General features: G+C 37.0%; 1 protein-coding gene across 1 annotated transcript; it reads left to right on the top strand.

The window, feature by feature from the left end:
• Positions 1-12,584: 12,584 nt before the first annotated feature.
• On the top strand, positions 12,585-20,451 carry prr5l (proline rich 5 like). Its single transcript, XM_060887374.1, has 9 exons — positions 12,585-12,776; positions 14,588-14,788; positions 16,249-16,329; positions 16,687-16,735; positions 17,177-17,234; positions 17,440-17,531; positions 17,753-17,887; positions 18,121-18,241; positions 19,266-20,451. Exons 2-9 carry the CDS (start codon positions 14,676-14,678, stop codon positions 19,601-19,603), a joined length of 987 nt encoding a protein of 328 aa, XP_060743357.1. The 5' UTR covers positions 12,585-12,776; positions 14,588-14,675; the 3' UTR covers positions 19,604-20,451.
• Positions 20,452-20,879: the final 428 nt, after the last annotated feature.

The following is a 20,879-nucleotide window of genomic DNA, read 5'->3' as shown; positions in this document are numbered from 1 at the left end:
TCATGTTGCTCACACGGTTTAGGGAGCAGCTCTGCTTGAAAACTCGGCTGGTTTGGACTTATACACTACTCTTTAGGCGACGTCACTACAGGTTTAAAACGTCAGTCCAAGGGCGATGCCGAAATCAAGATTTACATTTACAGCATTTAGCAGACACTCTCATCCAGAGACATGGACATTTATCTTATCCAGAGTGTCTTACATTTATTTTTTTTATTATTATTTTGAGCAATTGAGGGTTAAGGGCCTTGCTCAGGGGCCCAGCAGTGGCAATTTGGTGGACCTGGGATTCGAACCGATCAGTAGTTGAACACCTTAACCACTGTGCTACTACAACCTATAGCTAACCTTCTAAAAGATCTAACCTTTTGTCGCTATTTGTCCTTTATTACCATAAGAACTGAGCTATTGTATATGAGTCAGACTCTTAATAAGACTCCCTGCAAGTGGGGCTTATAGAAATTTGCATTTGTAATTCCATTTTTTCAGAATTTTCATACACTTTTCTGATCTAAATTGAAACAGCAACCTTTAAACTCTCAATTTAAATTTGAATCTCTCTCTCTCTCTCTCTCTCTCTCTCTCTCTCTCTCTCTCTCTCTCTCTATATATATATATATATATATATATATATATATATATATATACACACACACACACACAATTTGCAAATCTGTAAGCTTTTAAAAGGCTATGACATGTTTTATATATTTAATAATTATAAGCAATTTAGTCATTGTGTCTATTAATGTAAAGTAAAACGTTATAACCACTTGACAGTATTCCATTGACTCAGATGAGCAGTAACTGAGGGAAAGGAGGAAAAAACGTACTGTAAAATGTAATGTGGCCATGTTTTGTTTTGAGGTTGTTGTATCTTTACACTCGTGTGTATTCATGACAACACAATTATTAGTGGGAGCATTTAGCTAAAAGTGATTCATTTTTGTTTAATAAGGTAAGGTTAGCTGGCAGCATGACAATTATTAGCTACTTCAATGCACGTTAATATGTCAATAGAAATAACACAAAGACACAAAATTACAGAGAAAGAATCAGCCAAATAATTAACCAAATGACTGTGGTAAAGTCTAATGCAGTACAAAAGACACAAACACTCTGTTTATGTTCCTCTAAAAGCTCTAAACACACTGTTTTTCACAAGCCATACCAGCTAGTGCTAACAATACACATGTTCTCTCTCTCTCTCTCTCTCTCTCTCTCTCTCTCTCTCTTTCTGCTGCTACTTTAAGGCTTTAAAAAAATCACAAAACTGATTGGGAAGTTTCAAAGAGAAAGTGGAGATAGCAGGATTCCAAAACAGATACAGAGACATGTGGCTTTAGTGGCACAGCTCACTTAAAGCTGTGAAAAAATAAGGCACCCCTTTGGATAATCCAGAAACTTATGAAACAACAAATCAGAAATGTGTGTTATGGACTTAACTGAAATTATTTCCAAAACTGAGACTGAGAAACAGATTTACAAATGTGGCTGCATTTTTCTGAACTTTTTTGTGCTCTACATTCATAACCTGAATGGTTTCATTAGCTGAAAATTGTATGTATGTAAGATGTATTGAAAATGTATCATATGGAGACATAACCATGTCTTAACGTATTGCATTTGACTTTTGTGTATCGTTATAACCTTCATAACATTTGGAAGGAGATTCTATTCTATGCAGTATGGGAGGACCTAGGACACGCTGGAGGGACTGTGTCTCTCGGCTGGCTTGGGAATGCCTCGGTATTCCCCCGGAAGAGCTGGAGGAAGTGTCTGGGGAGAGGGAAGTCTGGGCGTACCTGCTTAGACTGCTGCCCCCGCGACCCGGCCCCGGATAAGCGGTAGAAGATGGATGGATGGATGGATGGATTCTATTCTATTCCAGAATGTCTTTGTAAATGATTTGAGCTGAATCCTAATATTCCTGTCTCCTTTAACTCCTAACACTGTACACATGACTTACTGTACTGACGTTTGTACATAAACCATTTACAAATTGTATTAGTTTGTGCAAGGAAGTACAGTTCCTCATTTTCAGGAACTAAGGTTATAGATTATCACACAACCTGTAGGATGAGTGAGTGGGTGGACTATGTACATAAACCACAGGAAATGCAACAAAAAAAGGAAGCATGTTAGCACATCCTCATTTGTGTTATATAATCAGTTTTAAAAACAAATAGCAATCTCTAAATTTGCCGTAAATATGATTATTTGGAAGAGTGATTTAGGTCCAACCACACTCACTCTCACTCATCTTCTACCACTTATCCGAACTACCTCGGGTCACGGGGAGCCTGTGCCTCAAGCATACATCTCAGGCATCATCGGGCATCAAGGCAGGATACACCCTGGATGGAGTGCCAACCCATCACAGGGCACACACACACACTCTCATTCACTCACACACTACGGACAATTTTCCAGAGATGCCAATCAACCTACCATGCATGTCTTTGGACCGGGGGAGGAAACCGGAGTACCCGGAGGAAACCCCCGAGGCATGGGGAGAACATGCAAACTCCACACACGCAAGGTGGAGGCGGGAATCGAACCCCCAACCCTGGAGGTGTGAGGCCAACGTGCTAACCACTAAGCCACCGTTACCCCCCAGGTACAACCAGATAAGTAAAAATCACTAAAGAAGCTGTACTGTGTAGTACTGTGTAAAGTAGATGTTTTTGATGGTGGGGTTTATAATGCATATTTGAAGAATGAAATTGGAGTTACAAAGATTCTGTTCATGATGGCTTTTGTTCTAATCTGAAGGCAAAAATGATAAAACAATATCTAATATATACTGTCTGTGTTTATGGACAATTATAGACAAAGCTTAGAAGAACAATATGTTCCAGTGTCTGTAAATCTTCTTATCATACAAGATTTAGTTTAACTCTTGAGTCTGCAAAAATAAATCAATAGCAAAGAAAGCAGGATTTAGTCAGGAATCAACATCTAACAAAGCCAATCTTCAGCTGTATGAATAAAAATGAAATTTTGTACTGCTTCAGGGAATCCTTCCCCTGTGCCAGTTAAAAAGCTTTTGTAAGCTCTCACTTTGTAGCTCTCTCTCTCTTTCTGCCCTTTCGCACATTTCCTTTTTGACAATGACTTTCTTAATGATTGTTTACAATAATGATGTTAAAGTCAACATTTGTGTTTAGCACTTTAACTATATAAATGCCTGCAGAATAACAGGTACAGGCTCAGTTTCACTCAGTTGGGCAGAACTCAGTGCCTAAAGAGCTACCATGGTGAAATTTGTGTTTACGCTCTAATACAATACATTTAATTCATGAAGGCCTTGTTTATTATTTAACGAGCTGAATAAGAAATATTAAATAAGGTTCAATGTTATGGAGACATTCTGCTGATTATATAATACTGGGTACACACAAGCCAATTATTATTACAGCACACATTTTTATTTGTTCTAGTCAGAAACAGTTCAAATTATTTTGGATAAATTCATCGTTATTTCTTGTATCACTTCTATCACTCAGTAACATCATGCAAATCACCTTTTTAGGTTTTAGAAAATGTTTTCAAGCCAACTTAGGCTATATGGTCATGTAATTCATATAGAAATGTCTAATTCAACTTTTGTAAGATGTAAATTATTTAAACAAAGTTTTGGTATACTTCTAAACTCTCCATAATTATTATATAGCTTAGATATGGGTTAGATACAGGGAAAAAAAGAAAAAGAAAAAGACATTAGGACAGTTAGGGTTATGGTTAGGTGGGTAAATCCATTGGCGTCTGCTTTTGTTGGTAAATCCATTGGCAAGTTGGCTCTTATTTAAATAATTGAAGATTATTTATAATATGAATCTCATGTCTGTCAATAAAATGTATCATGACAATCCATTCATTCATCTTCAGTAACTTCACTAACTATTCTAGCCGTGAGCACGTCCTGAATGGAACACTGCACGACACCGTGCACATATTCACACAGAAACACTCCAATTCCTATCAGATATTTTGGACAAAAGAGGAATCCAGAAAACTCGGAGTGCATGTGAAATGTAGGAAGTAGAAAGAGTTCAGTCTGAAACCAGGGTTTCTGAAGCTGTGATGCAGCAACACTTAGGTTTATGATGACCAATAAGTTTCACTATTTTACAATAAAGGGAGTTGAACAGAACTTAAACATCTTATATGAAATGAAACAGTGGCAGCTTCACATGGAGAATGTCTAAGATCTGAAACATGTATGACATCATTTTAATATCTTGGTATCCTAGATGAGCTGCTAATAGGAATTTATTTGTGTGTTATTTCTATTATCATTAACAATTTTATTCAAATTAAGAGACTGTCAGAATAAAAGCCTGCTGGGATTTTCTTTTGTTCTGGTTGTGTTGCTTGTTGAACAGATGACTCTGGTGGTGCTAGTGGTTAGCACGTTCGCCTCACACCGCCAGGGTCGGGGTTCGATTCCCGCCTCCACCTTGTGTGTGTGGAGTTTGCATGTTCTCCCTGTGCCTCAGGGGTTTCCTCCGGGTACTCCGGTTTCCTCCCCCGGTCCAAAGACATGCATGGTAGGTTGATTGGCATCTCTGGAAAATTGTCCGTAGTGTGTGATTGCGTGAGTGAATGAGAGTGTGTGTGTGTGTGTGTGTGTGCCCTGTGATGGGTTGGCACTCCGTCCAGGGTGTATCCTGCCTTGATGCCCGATGACGCCTGAGATAGGCACAGGCTCCCCGTGACCCGAGGTAGTTCGGATAAGCGGTAGAAGATGAATGAATGAATGAATTCCAACCTTCAACGTGTGAAAAAAGTAGGTTGAAGACATAATTAATTACTAATAAAGAAGTTACAGTTATGTCACTTAGGGGTGCATGCTCAAGTGTACCATTCATTTTCAATAAGAGCGACTAACTTCCAGAACTTGGAAGATAGTGACTGATGGTAACTAGTGGCTTGTCCAGCTATGCATCATAGATGAGAAATTGAACATAGAGTGACATGGTGCAGTGGTTACCAATGAGAGTTAAGACAAGAGAGTGCATGTGATCCATTGCAAAGAGCACACACTGCTTCTCCTTCATCTTGTATGATATATCATATATATATATACAACAGTGACTTTTATATACAAACGCACTCTCTCTCTCCATGATGTTTCATTTTAGTGGCTAGAAAACTGATTTGAAATGCTGGTTATGCCACCCACTGATAACCGTTATTTCTATGGCAACCAGAAGTAGAAACGCCTACTGGCAAGTTCATAGTACAGCAACTGGCAAAGTGATAAAATCACTGTATGTGTGAAGCTTGCATCAGATCACAGACATATGGGCCATCAATTTCAGAACCTTAATCATATACAACTACTTCATCCCACACATAGTTTAAACAGATCAGATGCAACCTCTCTCTGACCCCATTCGTAGTCTGTAATTAGTCCTGGCTTTTGCCCATTTGTTAATCTCTTTATGTTTCTCTTCATCACCTCCCATGAATCATTCTAAAGAACTGGGTTCATGTTCCAAATAAAGGACAAAGAATCTCCTGTAACTGATATAAAGCAAACAGGGATTTAAAATATATTAATATTCTTTTTTTATATGTATCACTTTAATATTTATAAGACTTGTGTACTTATAATTAAGTGTCATCTATATACACAATCTGAGAAAGAGTTAAAACTGCATTTCACATAACACATTTTTTACAACTAACTGCTCTATTTTTGAACCTTTTAAACAGTTTTTGTGTCATATTGCTGTTTTGCACTCATTACAACACCTCATGTAACTGCTGCTGTAATACTAATGTGTTCATTACAGCATTTCTGCACATGTAATACAGGACATTCAGTATGTACACTGGTCAGTGCTGCTTTTGTGTATTGTCTTTTGTGTATTGTCTTTTGTGTATTGTCTTGTATTTTTTGTTTGCACTGTCTTTTGTCCTGCACCATCTTCTTGTCTCACACTGTGTACACCAGGTTGCACAGATACACTTTATGTGTCTAGGACTAATTGACTTAAGTTCTGTATTTGTTCTATGTAACTCCCTGGTCCTGGAGGAACGTTGTCTCATTTCACTGTGTACTGCAACAGCTATATATGGATATAACTCTGCAAATGATCCAAAATGCAGCTGCACGACTTGTTTTCAACCTGCCGAAGTTCTCACATACTTCTCCGCTGCTGCGTTCCTCCACTGGCTTCCGGTAGCTGCACACATCCGATTGAAAACACTTACGCTTGTCTACAAAGCCAAAAATGGACCAGTTCTCTCTTACCTCAAAGCCCTCATCACCCCTCACACTGCACCTCGCACCCTCAGAGCTACCAGCACTGCTCCACTGGTCCCACCAAATTAAAAAACACTTTGAACAGTGTTTTAGACTCATGGTAAGTTAAGTATGTAACCTAGTGACCCAGAGTTAATGTATCCAATGATAGAGACTTAAAAGCACTTTTGTATGTTGCTCTGGATTAGGACGTCTGCCAAATGCTGTAAATGTAAATAAATATGGATGAAATGACAATAAAAGCTTCTTGACTCTCTCTCTCTCTCTTGACTATGGAAAAGGAAACTGACAATACAAATACAATACAAACTAACACTATCTCTCTCTGCTTCACACTTTCTTAAGTATTAAGATAAAAGGTTTGATCATTTCCTTGTTAAGTGGAATTAGCCATGTGCAAGGAAATGTCATGGGAATGCATGGTGACCTTAAAGGTGGGGTCTCCGTTGTTTGAAAGCCAATGTTGACATTTGAAATCACCAAAACAAACACGCCCCACCCCTGTATCGATAGCTCCGCCCACACATACATACGTAACCCAGGCAACTAATGGAAAGAGTGTCTTTATCATAGCTGAAGTGAAGAACAATACGATTGTAGATAAACAAACAAGCAAAAATGACACACAAGCATAATCATGTAAAGGACAAAGACATATATTAGTTCTGTGTAACAAAGTAAAACCAACGTTACTCACCTATCGAGAAGGAAAAAAGCGCCTCTGCGTCCCATCGCAGGCCTTCCTGCTCCTTCAGTTCTCTCCAGCGCTGGAAAGCTGATCCTATATTAACACGTCCTACTTCTTACCTTATCGTAAGCCTTTCTTCGCTTTCTTTCTTTGTTTTTATCCTCCATGTCAATGTTAAAACCGCTTTCTGCTAATGTCACACATGCGCACTGAACACTCTCTCCGCCCATATTGACAAGACACGCCCCTTTCTGCTCATTGGCTACACTTTAGTTTTGATTTTTGTTTAGTTTGTCGTCCCGACTCAGTTTTCTGAAGCATTTCTCAAACAACGGAGACCTCACCTTTATAGGATTACAGAAGATATACAGTAGGTCTCTAATGAACAATGAGTCAATCAAGTCAAGCATGAAGAATAAACCTGGATGGAATCAAGCTCAAAACAGAGCCTATCTATTCTGGGTAACACAGAACAGTTAAATAAATTATTACAGTATATAGGAAATGTTTTGATGTTAAATACAGTATATGTATATATATATATATACGTATATATATATATATATATATATATATATATATATATATATATATATATATATATATATATATACATATAAAATGATCATTTCTATTTATTCCAGTCTCAGAACCCTGAATTGAAAGGCACTGTGCAATATCCCACCTCAGGTGTGCAAACTACAGATCTCAGATTAAGGGCAACCAAGCTGACACGCTAGTCTATTTTTTCCACCCATTTCCTTTAAATGTCCTTCACTACTCAGGGTCCTAGTCAGAATGTGGTACACTAGTGTATACCCTAATCACAGTTCTGATTTGTTGTCATAATGCATTTTCTTGCATATGCATTTTATGCAAGATTATATTGATGCTTTACTGTTTGTTCATTTGTTTGATTGTTTATCAATTTATCCATCCCCGGAGTGCAAAATGGATGAACAGTGGGGGCAAAATGTAGAAAGAAAAGCAAAGAAAATAGCTAAGTTCTCTTTGCTACATGTTCACTACAGTGACATTCTTATCACACTTGCCAGCTTGTTTAGAACCTGGAGGCAGAGCATAAATGGTGAGTTATATGGTGCCCAGTGTTACAGCAGACAGGGTTAAGAACCTTGCTCAAGGCAGCTTGGTGATAATGGTATTTGAATGCAGTCATGCCAGGGTATATCTTGTGTTTTACTATTATTTATCTTATGTTATATAATCAAGAAAGCTTTACACAAAACACAGCTGTAGGACCTCTTTATGAGAAAAGGGATAAATAAGCTGTATATAACAGTATATTTTGGTCCTGATATTTGGTCCTGTTTATAGCAGCTTTTGAATGAACTGGTTTAATGAAACCTTTAACTATAAATTATATTAATATGATTAACCAAAGATCAATTAGAATTTCTCATATATTTGATCAATGAAAGTTAAGGATAAACAGTTGAAATCATTCCAACTTGCAAATATTTTCTTATAATCATAGAGTCAGTGAAATATTGTGCATATCTTATAATGTATCCTTTCATGAAGAATTTCAGAAAGTTTAGATAAGAAATTACTCATTAGCACAGATTAATTACGTGCTTTCCATACAAAAATGTTTGACAGCTCAACTGTCGGACTTAACGGATGTATTAAGGAGCTGCATCCATCATTGTTATATCTGATGGTTAAATTATACAGTTACAAGTAAATATAGACCAACATGTGTAATTTAAATATTTTTCCAGTATTTAAAAACTTTTAAGTAAAAATAAATAAATAATGCAATGTGCATGGAATGGCCATTTACTATATAATTTGGTTCGGACGTCCCCCCTCATCACATATGCAGTGGTGCTACACAAGAAGCGTCAATGCTTGGCAACACAGCAAAGACCTCTTTTGAAGAGAAATAATGTCTGTGGAGAGGATCAGAGAGTCTCATTTATGTGGAACAGGATTACTCTTAGCCTTGGTAATGGCTGGATTAGTTTCTCTCTTTCTCCATTTCAGTCATTTCTCTGTGTTACAGTGTGTTCAGCATCACTGAATACTAGGACAGCAAAATACATGTTCATACAACAAAAGATTTCAGCAAAAATTCTCTGCAGATATGTTCGACTGTATAGATTTTCACCTTTCCAATAGAATATGCAATACTTCAGTCTTTGATAGATAACCTTTGATTTGTTAGCTATATTGTAACCTCTGCATCACTGATTGTTTTATGATTCCTCTTGAGTTCATGCAGATAATTGTTGGAATGTTGTAGGGGTTTTAGCCAAATCTGTCATGTATCCTTTCATGAGTCTCCTATCTTTTACCAGCCCTACTTACCTAAATGTGCTGTTTAAAGCAGGGTACAAGGATAGCTTGATTTAAACCACCATACCACAACACACAAGATGTGCATCCTGATTCTTACCTGTACTGTCACCTGAATCACCTGACAAAAAATACTAGTACTAAAGTCCACCTCTTCCTTAAGCACTTTAATGAACACTAAACCTGAACTTCATTTCATGTCAAATTTTAAAAATATACATGCTAACTTCCAAGTTAACTTCTTTTTAGTGTGTTTTCTTTATGACATTATATTTGTCTCTCTGGTATGTTGCACTAAAGAATCTACATTCAGTGTCAATGATAAATGATGAAATGCTTCTATTTGTCACATTATGGCCAGTTTCAGCCATTCTCTAAACTCCCAGTGTGCTGCTACAGAATATTTTTTTTTTTGTCTACTCTTAATGCTCCTATGACTGAATGAATGATTTTTGGATGAATGGATGGATGGATGGATGGATGGATGGATATATGACACAGAATATTGACTTGCTTTAATAAAAAGGAGGCTTTATATTTTATGACATACAGTTTAATATCAAACCTTGTTAATTCAAGCTAAATTGCAGGCCCAAGGATAAAGATATCGTTTGTAGACAAAAACTTACTGTGGTGCAAAGCAATTTATACAGAGCATCAGAATTACACAACACGAGAAATGCTGTTTCTGCCATGTTGTCTCATAGATTCATTGCTCTCATCAGTAATCTTTGAAAACTGAAGTTGTTGTTCCTGTCCAGAGTAAAACCCTCATGTGCAGCGCTAGCATAAATCCTGCTGTCAGAGCCCAGGACCAGAAGTAGATTTAGTGGTTGATATTTTTGCCTGTTAAGTGGTTCCTAAAGTGGGGCTTTTCAATCCCAGTCCCTGTTGAAATATAAAAAACAACTTAATCAGACAAACTATAAATAAATCTTCAGTGTAGTGTGTCCAGCTCAAAACCTTTCTGTAAGGTCTTACTGTACTTCTGCATGTCAGGCAGCAATAGTAATATTTGATGGACAATTAAGACATTGCAATTAAGGGCAAGCTTATGGACTCTGTAGATGGCTCTAACTAGAGCTCATTGTCACCAGTCTCTATCTTTGCATCAATGTTGTCCACAGCATTTCTGTTGTCATGTTCTCCCAGTGGTCTGTAACCATCAGACCATCTGTAAACATCTGCACAACATCAAGAATAATGCCAGAATGGAGTTTGTCCATCAGTGACAGAGCAAGACATACTTACAACTGGGTTTGTTTCACATTGAAGCCAGAAATGAAACGTTGAAATAAAATGTTTTGGTTTGTTTTATTTTTTAAAATTACTTTAATATCTTCTGATGATTTCCTTCAGTGGATAAATCTCACAACTATCTTGATTGTCATGATCAGTTCAAAAGGCTTAAGAAATATAAAGTGGTCTTACATTGCCATCTACAGTGCATTATAGGGTAAATCATCCTAAAACACTGAGTTAAGTTCCCTAATTAGAACCACGTCGAACATTTAGTGAAGAATTTAGTGTGGTGTTGTTATTTATTTATTTGTTTGTTTGTTTGTTTGTTTATTTAACTTTTTTTTACTAGTTGCTGCTCCCATTGCACTTGCTCTGGTCAGTTGGTGGATATTTAATACTTTACTCTGCACTACAATTTTATACACTATAATGTTAAATAAAAATCTATTGTTTAAAGTAAACCATATAAATATGACTTATGTATAAAAGCCGGTATTATTTTTTCAGAATATACAGAGTGCACGTCTATGAAAATGTATTCAAATAACTGTCGTCCAACTCAGTAAGATATTTTGTGGTTTTTCCAGATGTGTTTACATGGATTTGACCACTAGATGTCACCATCGTGTAAGTGCGTCGAGACAATGACACGTTTTGAAGTGATTGGGTCAATTAATTTGAAGTTTCAGAAAACTCTCAGTTCTTCTGTCACTTATGATCCCGTTTGCAGTCTCTGTGTACATTTGGTTTACTAAATTAATGTGTTCACAAGGAAACTTGAGAATGTCAGGGAATGTTTTCCTCATATGCCAAAGTCCATCACAGGCCATGATGGCGTGGTAACCTAATGATCTGAATGCTACTGTACTTGGTCGTGTATTTCTGTAGAACATACACATTAGAAAAATAATGTTAACAGTATTTTTATTTTATTTAAAGCGTGTGCATTGAGAACCTGCTGTACTACTAATAGGCTTTCTGGTTTTCTTTTTTATCCTGTGCATATTTTTTATTCTTATTTTAAATTCAAAATTTCTTATGTATATTTCAGTAATGTATTTGTGTGTATTACTAATGTACATATGTTCACCTATAAAACACATAAAACTACTGCTTAAGTCTACCAGCATAAAGAAAGAAAAAATAAATAGTGTATTTTGCACAAGAGATCTTCATAAGACAAGAACAGATGATGAAGCAGATATCAGAGAAATCAGTTGTGAATAAATGACTAGTTCAGTAATGACTCAGGATCAGGAAGGTGAAACTGGTGAAAGTTAAAGTGTGGAGGGGAAAAAGTCATTTTTTACTAGATGTCTTAATCTTAAGAATCGAATAAAACCCAGTGCTGTGTTTTAAACCTACTGTTTGTATTTGTGCCACTTTACCTTACAATGGTGACACATCGTGACAGAGGGGGAAATAGTGTGAATTAACAACAGCTACGAAACACAACTAAAATAAGGATGGATGTTTTTTTTTGTTTGTTTTGCTTTATTTTATTTATTTAGCTATTTTTTATTACTCCAAGTGATTAAAGATATGAAATAGGTCACTACAGTAATTATTGGTGACTAAGAAACATCCTCCTGTGACATCCACATGACATTTACTCCACATGGTTACACATGAAAATCCATCACTGAGATCACATTTACCACCAACTCTGATGTCCTGATGTAAACAGTAATTGAATCGATTCACCTATGATTTTATGATGTATATCTAGATTGTTTTTTTATATAGACAGACAGATAGACAGACAGATAGATAGATAGATAGATAGATAGCTTGTGTAAATCGTAACGATAAGTGATTTTATTAATGTACCATTTCTAGAATATCTAATTTACACATCCACATGTGCACATATGCCTTGGAGCCTTTGTGAGTTCCATCTCTCATCGTATCGTTTAGAGGATTAACACAGATGTGTCGTTAAAGTTTGAGGAGACACTGAGCTGAAATGGGAAACTTCACATTAAGAATCATAACGCGTTTTCTGTCATGAAAAGTGCCACTTGTGTGCAGTACAAGTGAAGCAGTAGTGTGTGACACACTAACTCCTCCCACACACACACACTCACACAATCTGCTGGTTCATCGCTCACTTCTAATCAGTAGTCTTTCAGTTTTATTGCTGTGTCCTTAATATTAATGCTTCGATAGACGTTAGCGTTTTTGTACGTGCTCCAATAAAGGAGTGTTTCCGAAATCCTGAGAAAACTCCAGGCTGCGACTCAAGTCTCGGTGAGTGTGTGTGTGTGTGTCTGTGTCGGTGTCTGTGTCGGTGTCTGTGTGTGTGTCTGTGTGTGTGTGTCTGTGTGTGTGTGTGTGTGTGTGTGTGTGTGTGTGTGTGTGTGTGAGATGTAATAGTCTGTTTTTTAATCAAAGGCTTATTTACGTTTTCGGTTGTAAATAAAATCCGTCGTTTAAAAGTTGAAGCTACTGTTGTTCACTGAATCGTCCATTTATCACCTTAAAGTGTCGTGATGCTGAGAAGCTCAGCAAGTGTTGATGTTGACCTCAAGTTGCTTCAGCCAGGAGAATGTTCTAAACTTATGTTCTAAACTAATGTTCTAAACATTATAGACAGAATGTTGTTAGATCTGATAGTTTGCGTTCATACTGTTATTGTGAACAGCTCCAGTTATTTCCAAGATTCCTTATTACTTCACTGAACTGATCAATCACTGATTGTATTATATTTCCCTTAAATTAAAATAATTTGTCTATAACATTGCAATAGTACGGTTAATTCAGAAAGTGGTTTTATCTACCAGCATTTAGCAGCTGATAAAGAGAATCATGGCTTTCTGTGTTTTGGCAGCTTATCAGAATAAACTGTATTATTCAGCATTGAAATGAAAACATTTGTGTGCTGATTTTTATATTATTGTTTCAACTTTAGCCTTGTTTTCTGAATCCTGTTCAAAGTTCACACTTTCCTAAAATAGTGTTGTTCTCATTTAAGTTAAGCTGTTGTGATCTAATCAGGTCTGTGTTCAGTTATAGAGCCTGTGTGTTTAATTACATTAACTAGTTTAATCCTCGTGAACGGCTTCTCATGACCGCTCCATCACAGAAAAGCAGAATAGGCTTAAAAGCAGTAAATATCTCCACACAAAGGTCCGGATATAAACTAACTACAAATCCTACGTCATTACTCAGGTCTGAAAGCACTAAAGTTTGTAATATAACATTATGTTGATTAACATCTTTTCATAGGCAAGCTATTATTACATTGTGTTTCTAAGAGTGTTCATGAATCAACAGAACTGGGCATAATATTGTCATGAGTACATGCCCGTGTTTACCAGATGGCAAGCAAGAGTGCATGTCATTTTTGTTTACATTCTTGCTGTTATGCCTTTCCCCTAAGCTGCGTAATACATCAATCTGATCACAGTTAAAGGAAATTGGCTTCTTGGAATTGTCCAGTGTGCAGCTTTATTTTTAAACAATAAAAAGTTCCAGTGTCCAAACCAGCCAGTCCATCACTTTCAGGTTCATGTGTTCTGAAAATGTGCCTTTTTTCAAGTAAGTTACATTAATAATTTTGACACACTGCTATCAAACTTTATTTTAGACTGTTGAATATGGTATCAGATGTGTGTGGGCCTGAGCCACAGCATGCTGCAGTGGAGCGCTGCCTGGATATGTGTAAGCAGTATGGCATGAGTCAAAAATGTACAACACATTCATTAAATATGCATGCATGAGATGATGGTGATGGAGGAAAGACATGACGGAGACAGCTGTCATATTCACATGCATCAGCAGCATCAGAATTCTATTAACAGACCATTCTATAAGTCCATTAGTTCAATGAAAACAAAAAAAAAAACTTACTTTATGCCACAGACATCAGCCTTGTGGGGTAAACCATCATGCAGAGGTTAGGCAGGAAAGACTTCAAACTAAAGGAAGTGAGCTCAGTAGGCGCTGTATGTGGCTTTCAGTATGACATACATATCTCTATGTGAGTCACCACAGATAAATATGGTGTAAACAACCCTCTTATAACCGTTATGTACTCATTTTCTCTCACGTGCATACAGTTCCACAGAGGAAGTACAAATTGACTTGAGCTCATTTGCACCCACTAGCCTGCTTCTGTTACCTGGTGGCCTTCACTCTGAGTATATAATGGGATCTTTTCGACGTCCTCGCTTTATGAGCTCACCAGTGCTGTCAGACCTGGCCCGCTTTCACGCCAGTTCACCATCTCTGCAACTCTCCAATGCAAGTATTTGGAATAGGTAGGTGTGAGACTCTACAGGCCTACAGATGCATTTGAAAACTCCTACTGATTTATAGACACTTTGTCTTGAAAAATATAGAATGTCTAGATTTTTTTGAAGCTTAATATACAAAACCATTGAAGGCCTTTTAAAGTGAAATCTTATTGATTTTTAATATTGTGACATTATATACTGAGTAAAAAGGTAACACAAAATGATTTGGATTGTTCTGGTGATAAATACACAATTTTACAGATTATACAGGGACATTGGTTTGATTTGAAGTATTTAAGGCATGTAAGAGCTTACATTTTTGGCCAACGTGATTTATATATGCTGAGCCCATATCTAAACTCTAAACATTGCAGGTTTTTGTGTTGTTACAGTAAACTATACATCGAATCAGTCAGCACCACTATTGTGAACCTTTTTATTAATAGATTGTGTTCGTTTACATTTAACCTATTTACTGCAAAGGTTCTAGGCTTTCCACCAGTTCTGTTGTTTACTTTTGCAATTCAGTGATCACAGAGACATAATTAGTTAGTTAGCAAACTTGACTAATGTTAGGTAATATTGATTTTCAATAAATATCTGGTCATTTTTCTCCTATAGCTTATCACTATAGCCTGTCAAACATAGCCTACTGTATGATGCATTCCATGCATCTTCCTGCAGCTTCACTGATGAATACCAGTATTCCAGATCACCAGTGTTAATTCACTCTTAATAAGGCAGCAAAATTCTGCCTGTCTTAGCCAGGTGAAATACATGCAAGAACTTGTGAGGCAAATTAGTACATACAGAAAGCCAGTTTAATACAATATTACATATAAACTCTAAGGCCACAGTCAGTTTGTCTGCTATAGATCCTTTAACTGATGGTTCCCATCACAATTTAGGATAATTTAATAATAAAATAATGTAAAGGCACAATTACTCCTCATGAAATGAAGTAAATATAAATATATAAATTTTAATTATATAAAAACAGCTAGCTTTTTGAATAGTAGAGTGGTACATCACTTTTCAAACTAAAATGTGTGGATGTGTGTATAAATATATACACCATAATTACTTTCATTTTATATCTATACAATGTACATATTTCCTACTATATAAAAAATGCTGACTGTGCAGAAATATTTTGCCCTCTTTATATCTGTCTGGAAATATGGCTGCTACTGCCCCACTCTCAGGAAGTGGTGAGCAGGATGTTATTCAGTCTTTCAGGGCTGAAAAAGGAGGGTATGGTGACTTTGGAGGCGGAAATACACATCCTTGTTTAGTCAGAAAGGATTCACAAAGGAAATTTTAAATGTTTATGTTGCATACCTCTTGAGCAAGTTCTGCTCGTTATCTACGCATGACTGTGCAATTCTGTCAGCTTGTTGTGTGCTAAAAGATCCATATTAACATGGTGTAGTGAGAGCACTTTTAGTTTCTTGAAGCTAATTCACTTGATGTCCATGTTGCAGTGTCCAGTCTGCTGTCATCAAAGTATTCGAAGGAGGAGGGCTACAGACCAATGAGCTGTACAGCCTGAACGAAAGCATCAGGTGGTGAAAAATATAAACTAAATGACAAATCTGCACTGACGAATAAAAATGTTTTGTTTTTTATTGTTCTGTGTAATTATGTATTTGTAAAGTTTGGTGAAGTATCACTATCTTTCTGATAGTCATTACAAAGTGTAAAAGTGAGTGGGAAGTGGTAGCTCAGTGGCTAAGGTGTTGGACTACTGAGCCGAAGGTCATGAGTTTGAATCCCTGGCCCACCAAGCTGCCACTTAACCCTTAACTGCTTGGCTGTATGAATGAGAGAAATGTAGGTCGCTCTGGATAAGGGCGTCTGCTAGATGTTAAGTGACTGGACATAATGAATGTTTTTGCTGCATTATATCTGTGTGTTTCCAGGTGGCTTCAAAGGACAGAACTGGGCTCCTTCATTACAGAATACTTTCAGGTGTGATGTGATGACTTCAGATAACTAAAGATAACTAAAATATTTTACATTTCAGCCAAAATAAATTGGTATTTCCCCTAACACTATTATCATGAGACTTAATATTCTAAAGAATTATTATTCTAAAGAATATTTACAATTTACAAGCAAATATACAATTATTTATCTTTTCTATTAACATCTGGGAAGTATCATTATGTCAAATCAGGTCAATAATATAAAAGTTAGTAGAAATCTTTTCTGGATGAGGACATGGGCCATTTGAGATGGAAGTCTGCTTAAGTAAATAAAACTAATGTTCAACGATGTCTCCAACCTTCTTATAAGTCATTCAGTGCTTCCCCATGTACTTTATTCCACATATGAAGGGTGTAAATAATTATTGACTTTTTGTTGATATCTTCCTATGTGTTCACATTTTTTCATTCTAATTTGACATAGGATCAGCTCTTGAACAAAGGCCTGGCACATATGTTGGAGAAAATTCATCTTCATGAGGGTCAGTAATAAAATAATTTTGTACAAAAGTGCTTAGTAAACAATTTCTCTGTAATTGATCAAAAATAATTGATCCCAAAAATATTGTATATTCTTAAATGCTGAGTACTTTCTTGGCCTTTACATGCTCTAGTTTGAGCAGGCTGTTGTGGAGTATTATGGAATACGAGCTAAAATCTACTTCTTCTGTTCTTTTCCCTCATTAGAAGAAAACTGTCTCCAGGCTCTGTCTGAGATGTGGGTAACATTTTTCACAGAGATCCTGCCAACTCTTCAAGCCATATTCTATCCTGTGCAGGTAACTGAGTAAAGTCATTCACTACAGAATGTTGTTAACCAGTGCTAGTCAGTAGACAATGCGGTGACTGTGTGTGCGTGTGTGTGTGCGTGTGTGTGTGCGTGTGCGTGTGCCTGTGTGTGCGTGTGCCTGTGTGTGTGTGTGTGTGTGTGTGTGTGTGTGTGTGTGTGTGTGTGTGTGTGTGTGTGCATGCATGTGTGTGTGTGTGTGCATGCTCACAGGGTCAGGAGCTGACTGTGAGACAGATGGCTCTGCTGGGTTTTAGGGACCAGGTCTTGTTGAAGCTTTCTCTAGAGAACATGCTACATACCACATCATACCCTCCTCCCATTGTACAGATGCTACTCATATTGCAGGTGGGAATTGTATTATGCTATTCCTGGTTTTATTTAAAGACTTTGTTGCTGAATAAAGCACACTGACAAAGATAAATGTTATCCCACACATTTTTGCACACATGTGCAGCACATTGCACAAGTTCAGAAGAAACCAAAGAATTACTGTATTTCTCACATTTTAAAACAAATTTCCAGGCTCTTGAGCAGCATATAGTCTTTCTGTAGACTTTGTTGTTTTTTTTTAAACACAGGGCATTCATGAGCCTAGTGGGCCTAGTAAAGAATACTACCTTCTTGAGCAACTAGTGGATATGGTGATTTCACCTTACCTGAGTAACTACCTCCACAAGAGCCACAGAGGCTCCCCTTCAGGTAAGACCTTAATTTACACCAAGATTGAGTGCCAGTTCACCAGGCCACATTACACCTTCAGTGTAAAGAAAGCAGGACCATAAACATTAGTTTATTAAACCTTTAATGGACCCTGAAATTATCTTAAATGTGTTTCATACATTGAACAGAAACTCATCATCCACCTGCAAATGCAAAAATGTCATGCAGATCCAGGTCAATAGGTACTGGTTTAAATATTTCACGTACTGCTTACTTGCAGGCATTTTGACACACATCATTTCTAGAGTTTACACAAAATAGGGCAGAAAAAAACCTGAGTGAGAAGCAATCCTGTTTGTGGAAATACTAAACCTAGTTAATGAGCGAGATCAGAGGAGAACGAGAAGATGGGTTTGAGTTGTCAGATATAGTAACTCAAATATCCACTCTGTACAACTGTGATTAGCAGAAAATCATCATGCACAAAATGTCAAACATTGAGTTAGATGGGCTACAACAGCAGAAGACCACATAAGGTTCCACTTTTGACAGCCAAGAACAGGAATCTGAATTTTCTGTTTGTGAAAACGGTTGTGACGTGTGCTTATCTGAGTTAGTTGGGTCAATTTCCTTTGACCTTTCTCATCAACAAGGTGTTTCAGTCTGCAGTCCTTCTTGCAAGATGTTTCTTGATTTTCACACCATTCTGTGTAAGCTTGTGTAAGAGTTTGGTGAAAATCCCATGAGATTAGATTAGATTAGAATTATATACATTATCATTAGATTATTTTGTTAATAGGTGAGTTTGAGAGCCTTAGATTAATGTGCTATTTTGCCCCCTAATTAGCCTCCTTTTATTCTTCCAATTCAATTACAGTACACAAGAGAATTTTAATTCTGAACACAGATTATCAGTTCATTTATTTGGCTGGATTAGAACCTTTGCTGGGCCAGTCCTATTTTGTAGGTTGTGTGTTTTACATCCCCGCTTTAGACTATTTTTATCACTTGCCATAATCATTCTAATACATAATGTAACCAGTCCTTTCTACTTTTGCACAAGGGTGTCATTTGGAAAACTCCAGTTTGGAGACTGCACCTTATGTTGGCCAGCCAGAGATCACAATCACAAACTTTGCTACAGAATCATTGCTGACGCCTCTTCTGGAGCAGGAAGGCGAGGCATATCTGGAGAGGACCGGTGGAATACGGCGCCACACAGTTGCTAATGTTCATTCAGACATCCATTTTATCTCCATGACAAACAGAACTGATGGTGGAGATAATGGGCAGGTGAGAAATGCAAGGAGAACTGCTCCTCCCAGGCCTTTTACCCGACCACTGTTAATCCTGGACTCTGTCAACTATAACAAAACCACAAATATGCCAGAAGAGTGCTGAGATGAGCTGAAAACTTGAGATGTATTATGGGGTATGTTTCTGAGCAAAAACCAACAGTCAAAAGTCTACATGTGGCAGAACAGACAACTAAGAATCACAATTTAACCCAGAAAAAAAATAACCTTGTTATTTTAGGTATTTATTTTAATCACTTTAGTGGAGCCTTTGGGATTATCACAGAGGTTAAAGTACAGAAGGGGACTATTTGACTACTTAAAGTGTTCAGCAGCATTCCACTTCCTCAAAAATCAACCAGAGGGGTTATACACAACCTGTGAAGTTCATTATATCAATGTCTGTGTACCTTTTTTTGCCATTCATGTAAATGAATAGTAATTTATCACAAGTACACAAAGCATTCCTTAACTGTGTTCAAATTTTACGTGTTGGAATATAGTCTACTTTCACAAAGTCTTTTTGGTACACAAACAGCTTAAATGCTTACCTAGAAACTACTTTATTATTCGGTTGAATGTTTAAAGCATGAGAGAGGAGCTCCTATAAATAGCTGAGTCCTGCCCTAAGAGCCATGCTCTTTTTCTGCTGTAGAAGTGGCAACGCTATGTGGAATTTCGGCCCTGCTGAACTAACAATGTTTACACAGATGCAGTATTATGCAAAATCTTCCTGAGCTTTCAGCTGCTTGGGATTATTGACTTGACTACACTGTGTGACACTTCCTTGTTTTGAGCCATTTTAGTATCTACTGTACAATTTGTTTGTAGTGTGGTGGAGTTGCTGATGTTCTGGTCTACAGACTAATTTATTTCATGAAATATTTTAGAGTCTTAATTATAATTTCAATTTAAATGTTTATGACCAGTTTTGTGATAATTAGTGTGCAGTGTTGTATACATTTGTAGTAATAAAGTGTTACTTTGCATAAAATAAATATTTTTATTGATGCAGTCATTACTTACTGCATGTCAGAGGCGCCTTCAACTACACATCAGCTCTCTGAACCTGGGAGAGTATAATGTTGTTTTAATCCAGTGGGTCACCCACATGTAGACTTGTTTTAATCAAGCTTTAATCTTTAATCAATGCAGTCATAATCTGATGATTTACATGTTTTACAATTCAATTAAAAATCAGGGGGAACAAATGCCACTACTGGAGAGTATGATTTTAATCACTTATACAGTGAAATCACAAGAAGTACAAAATAAATATAGGAGTCTTAAAAGGAGCAGATGTTCCAGGGTCTGGGGGCCACGGCACTGAATCATTAACCTCCCACAGTATAAGGATGGAAACATTCTGTGAGAGCTCAAGC

This window comes from Tachysurus vachellii, chromosome 14 (genome assembly GCF_030014155.1).
Source record: "Tachysurus vachellii isolate PV-2020 chromosome 14, HZAU_Pvac_v1, whole genome shotgun sequence".
Lineage (NCBI taxonomy): Eukaryota > Metazoa > Chordata > Actinopteri > Siluriformes > Bagridae > Tachysurus > Tachysurus vachellii.
This window is presented reverse-complemented; position numbering and strand designations above follow the sequence as displayed.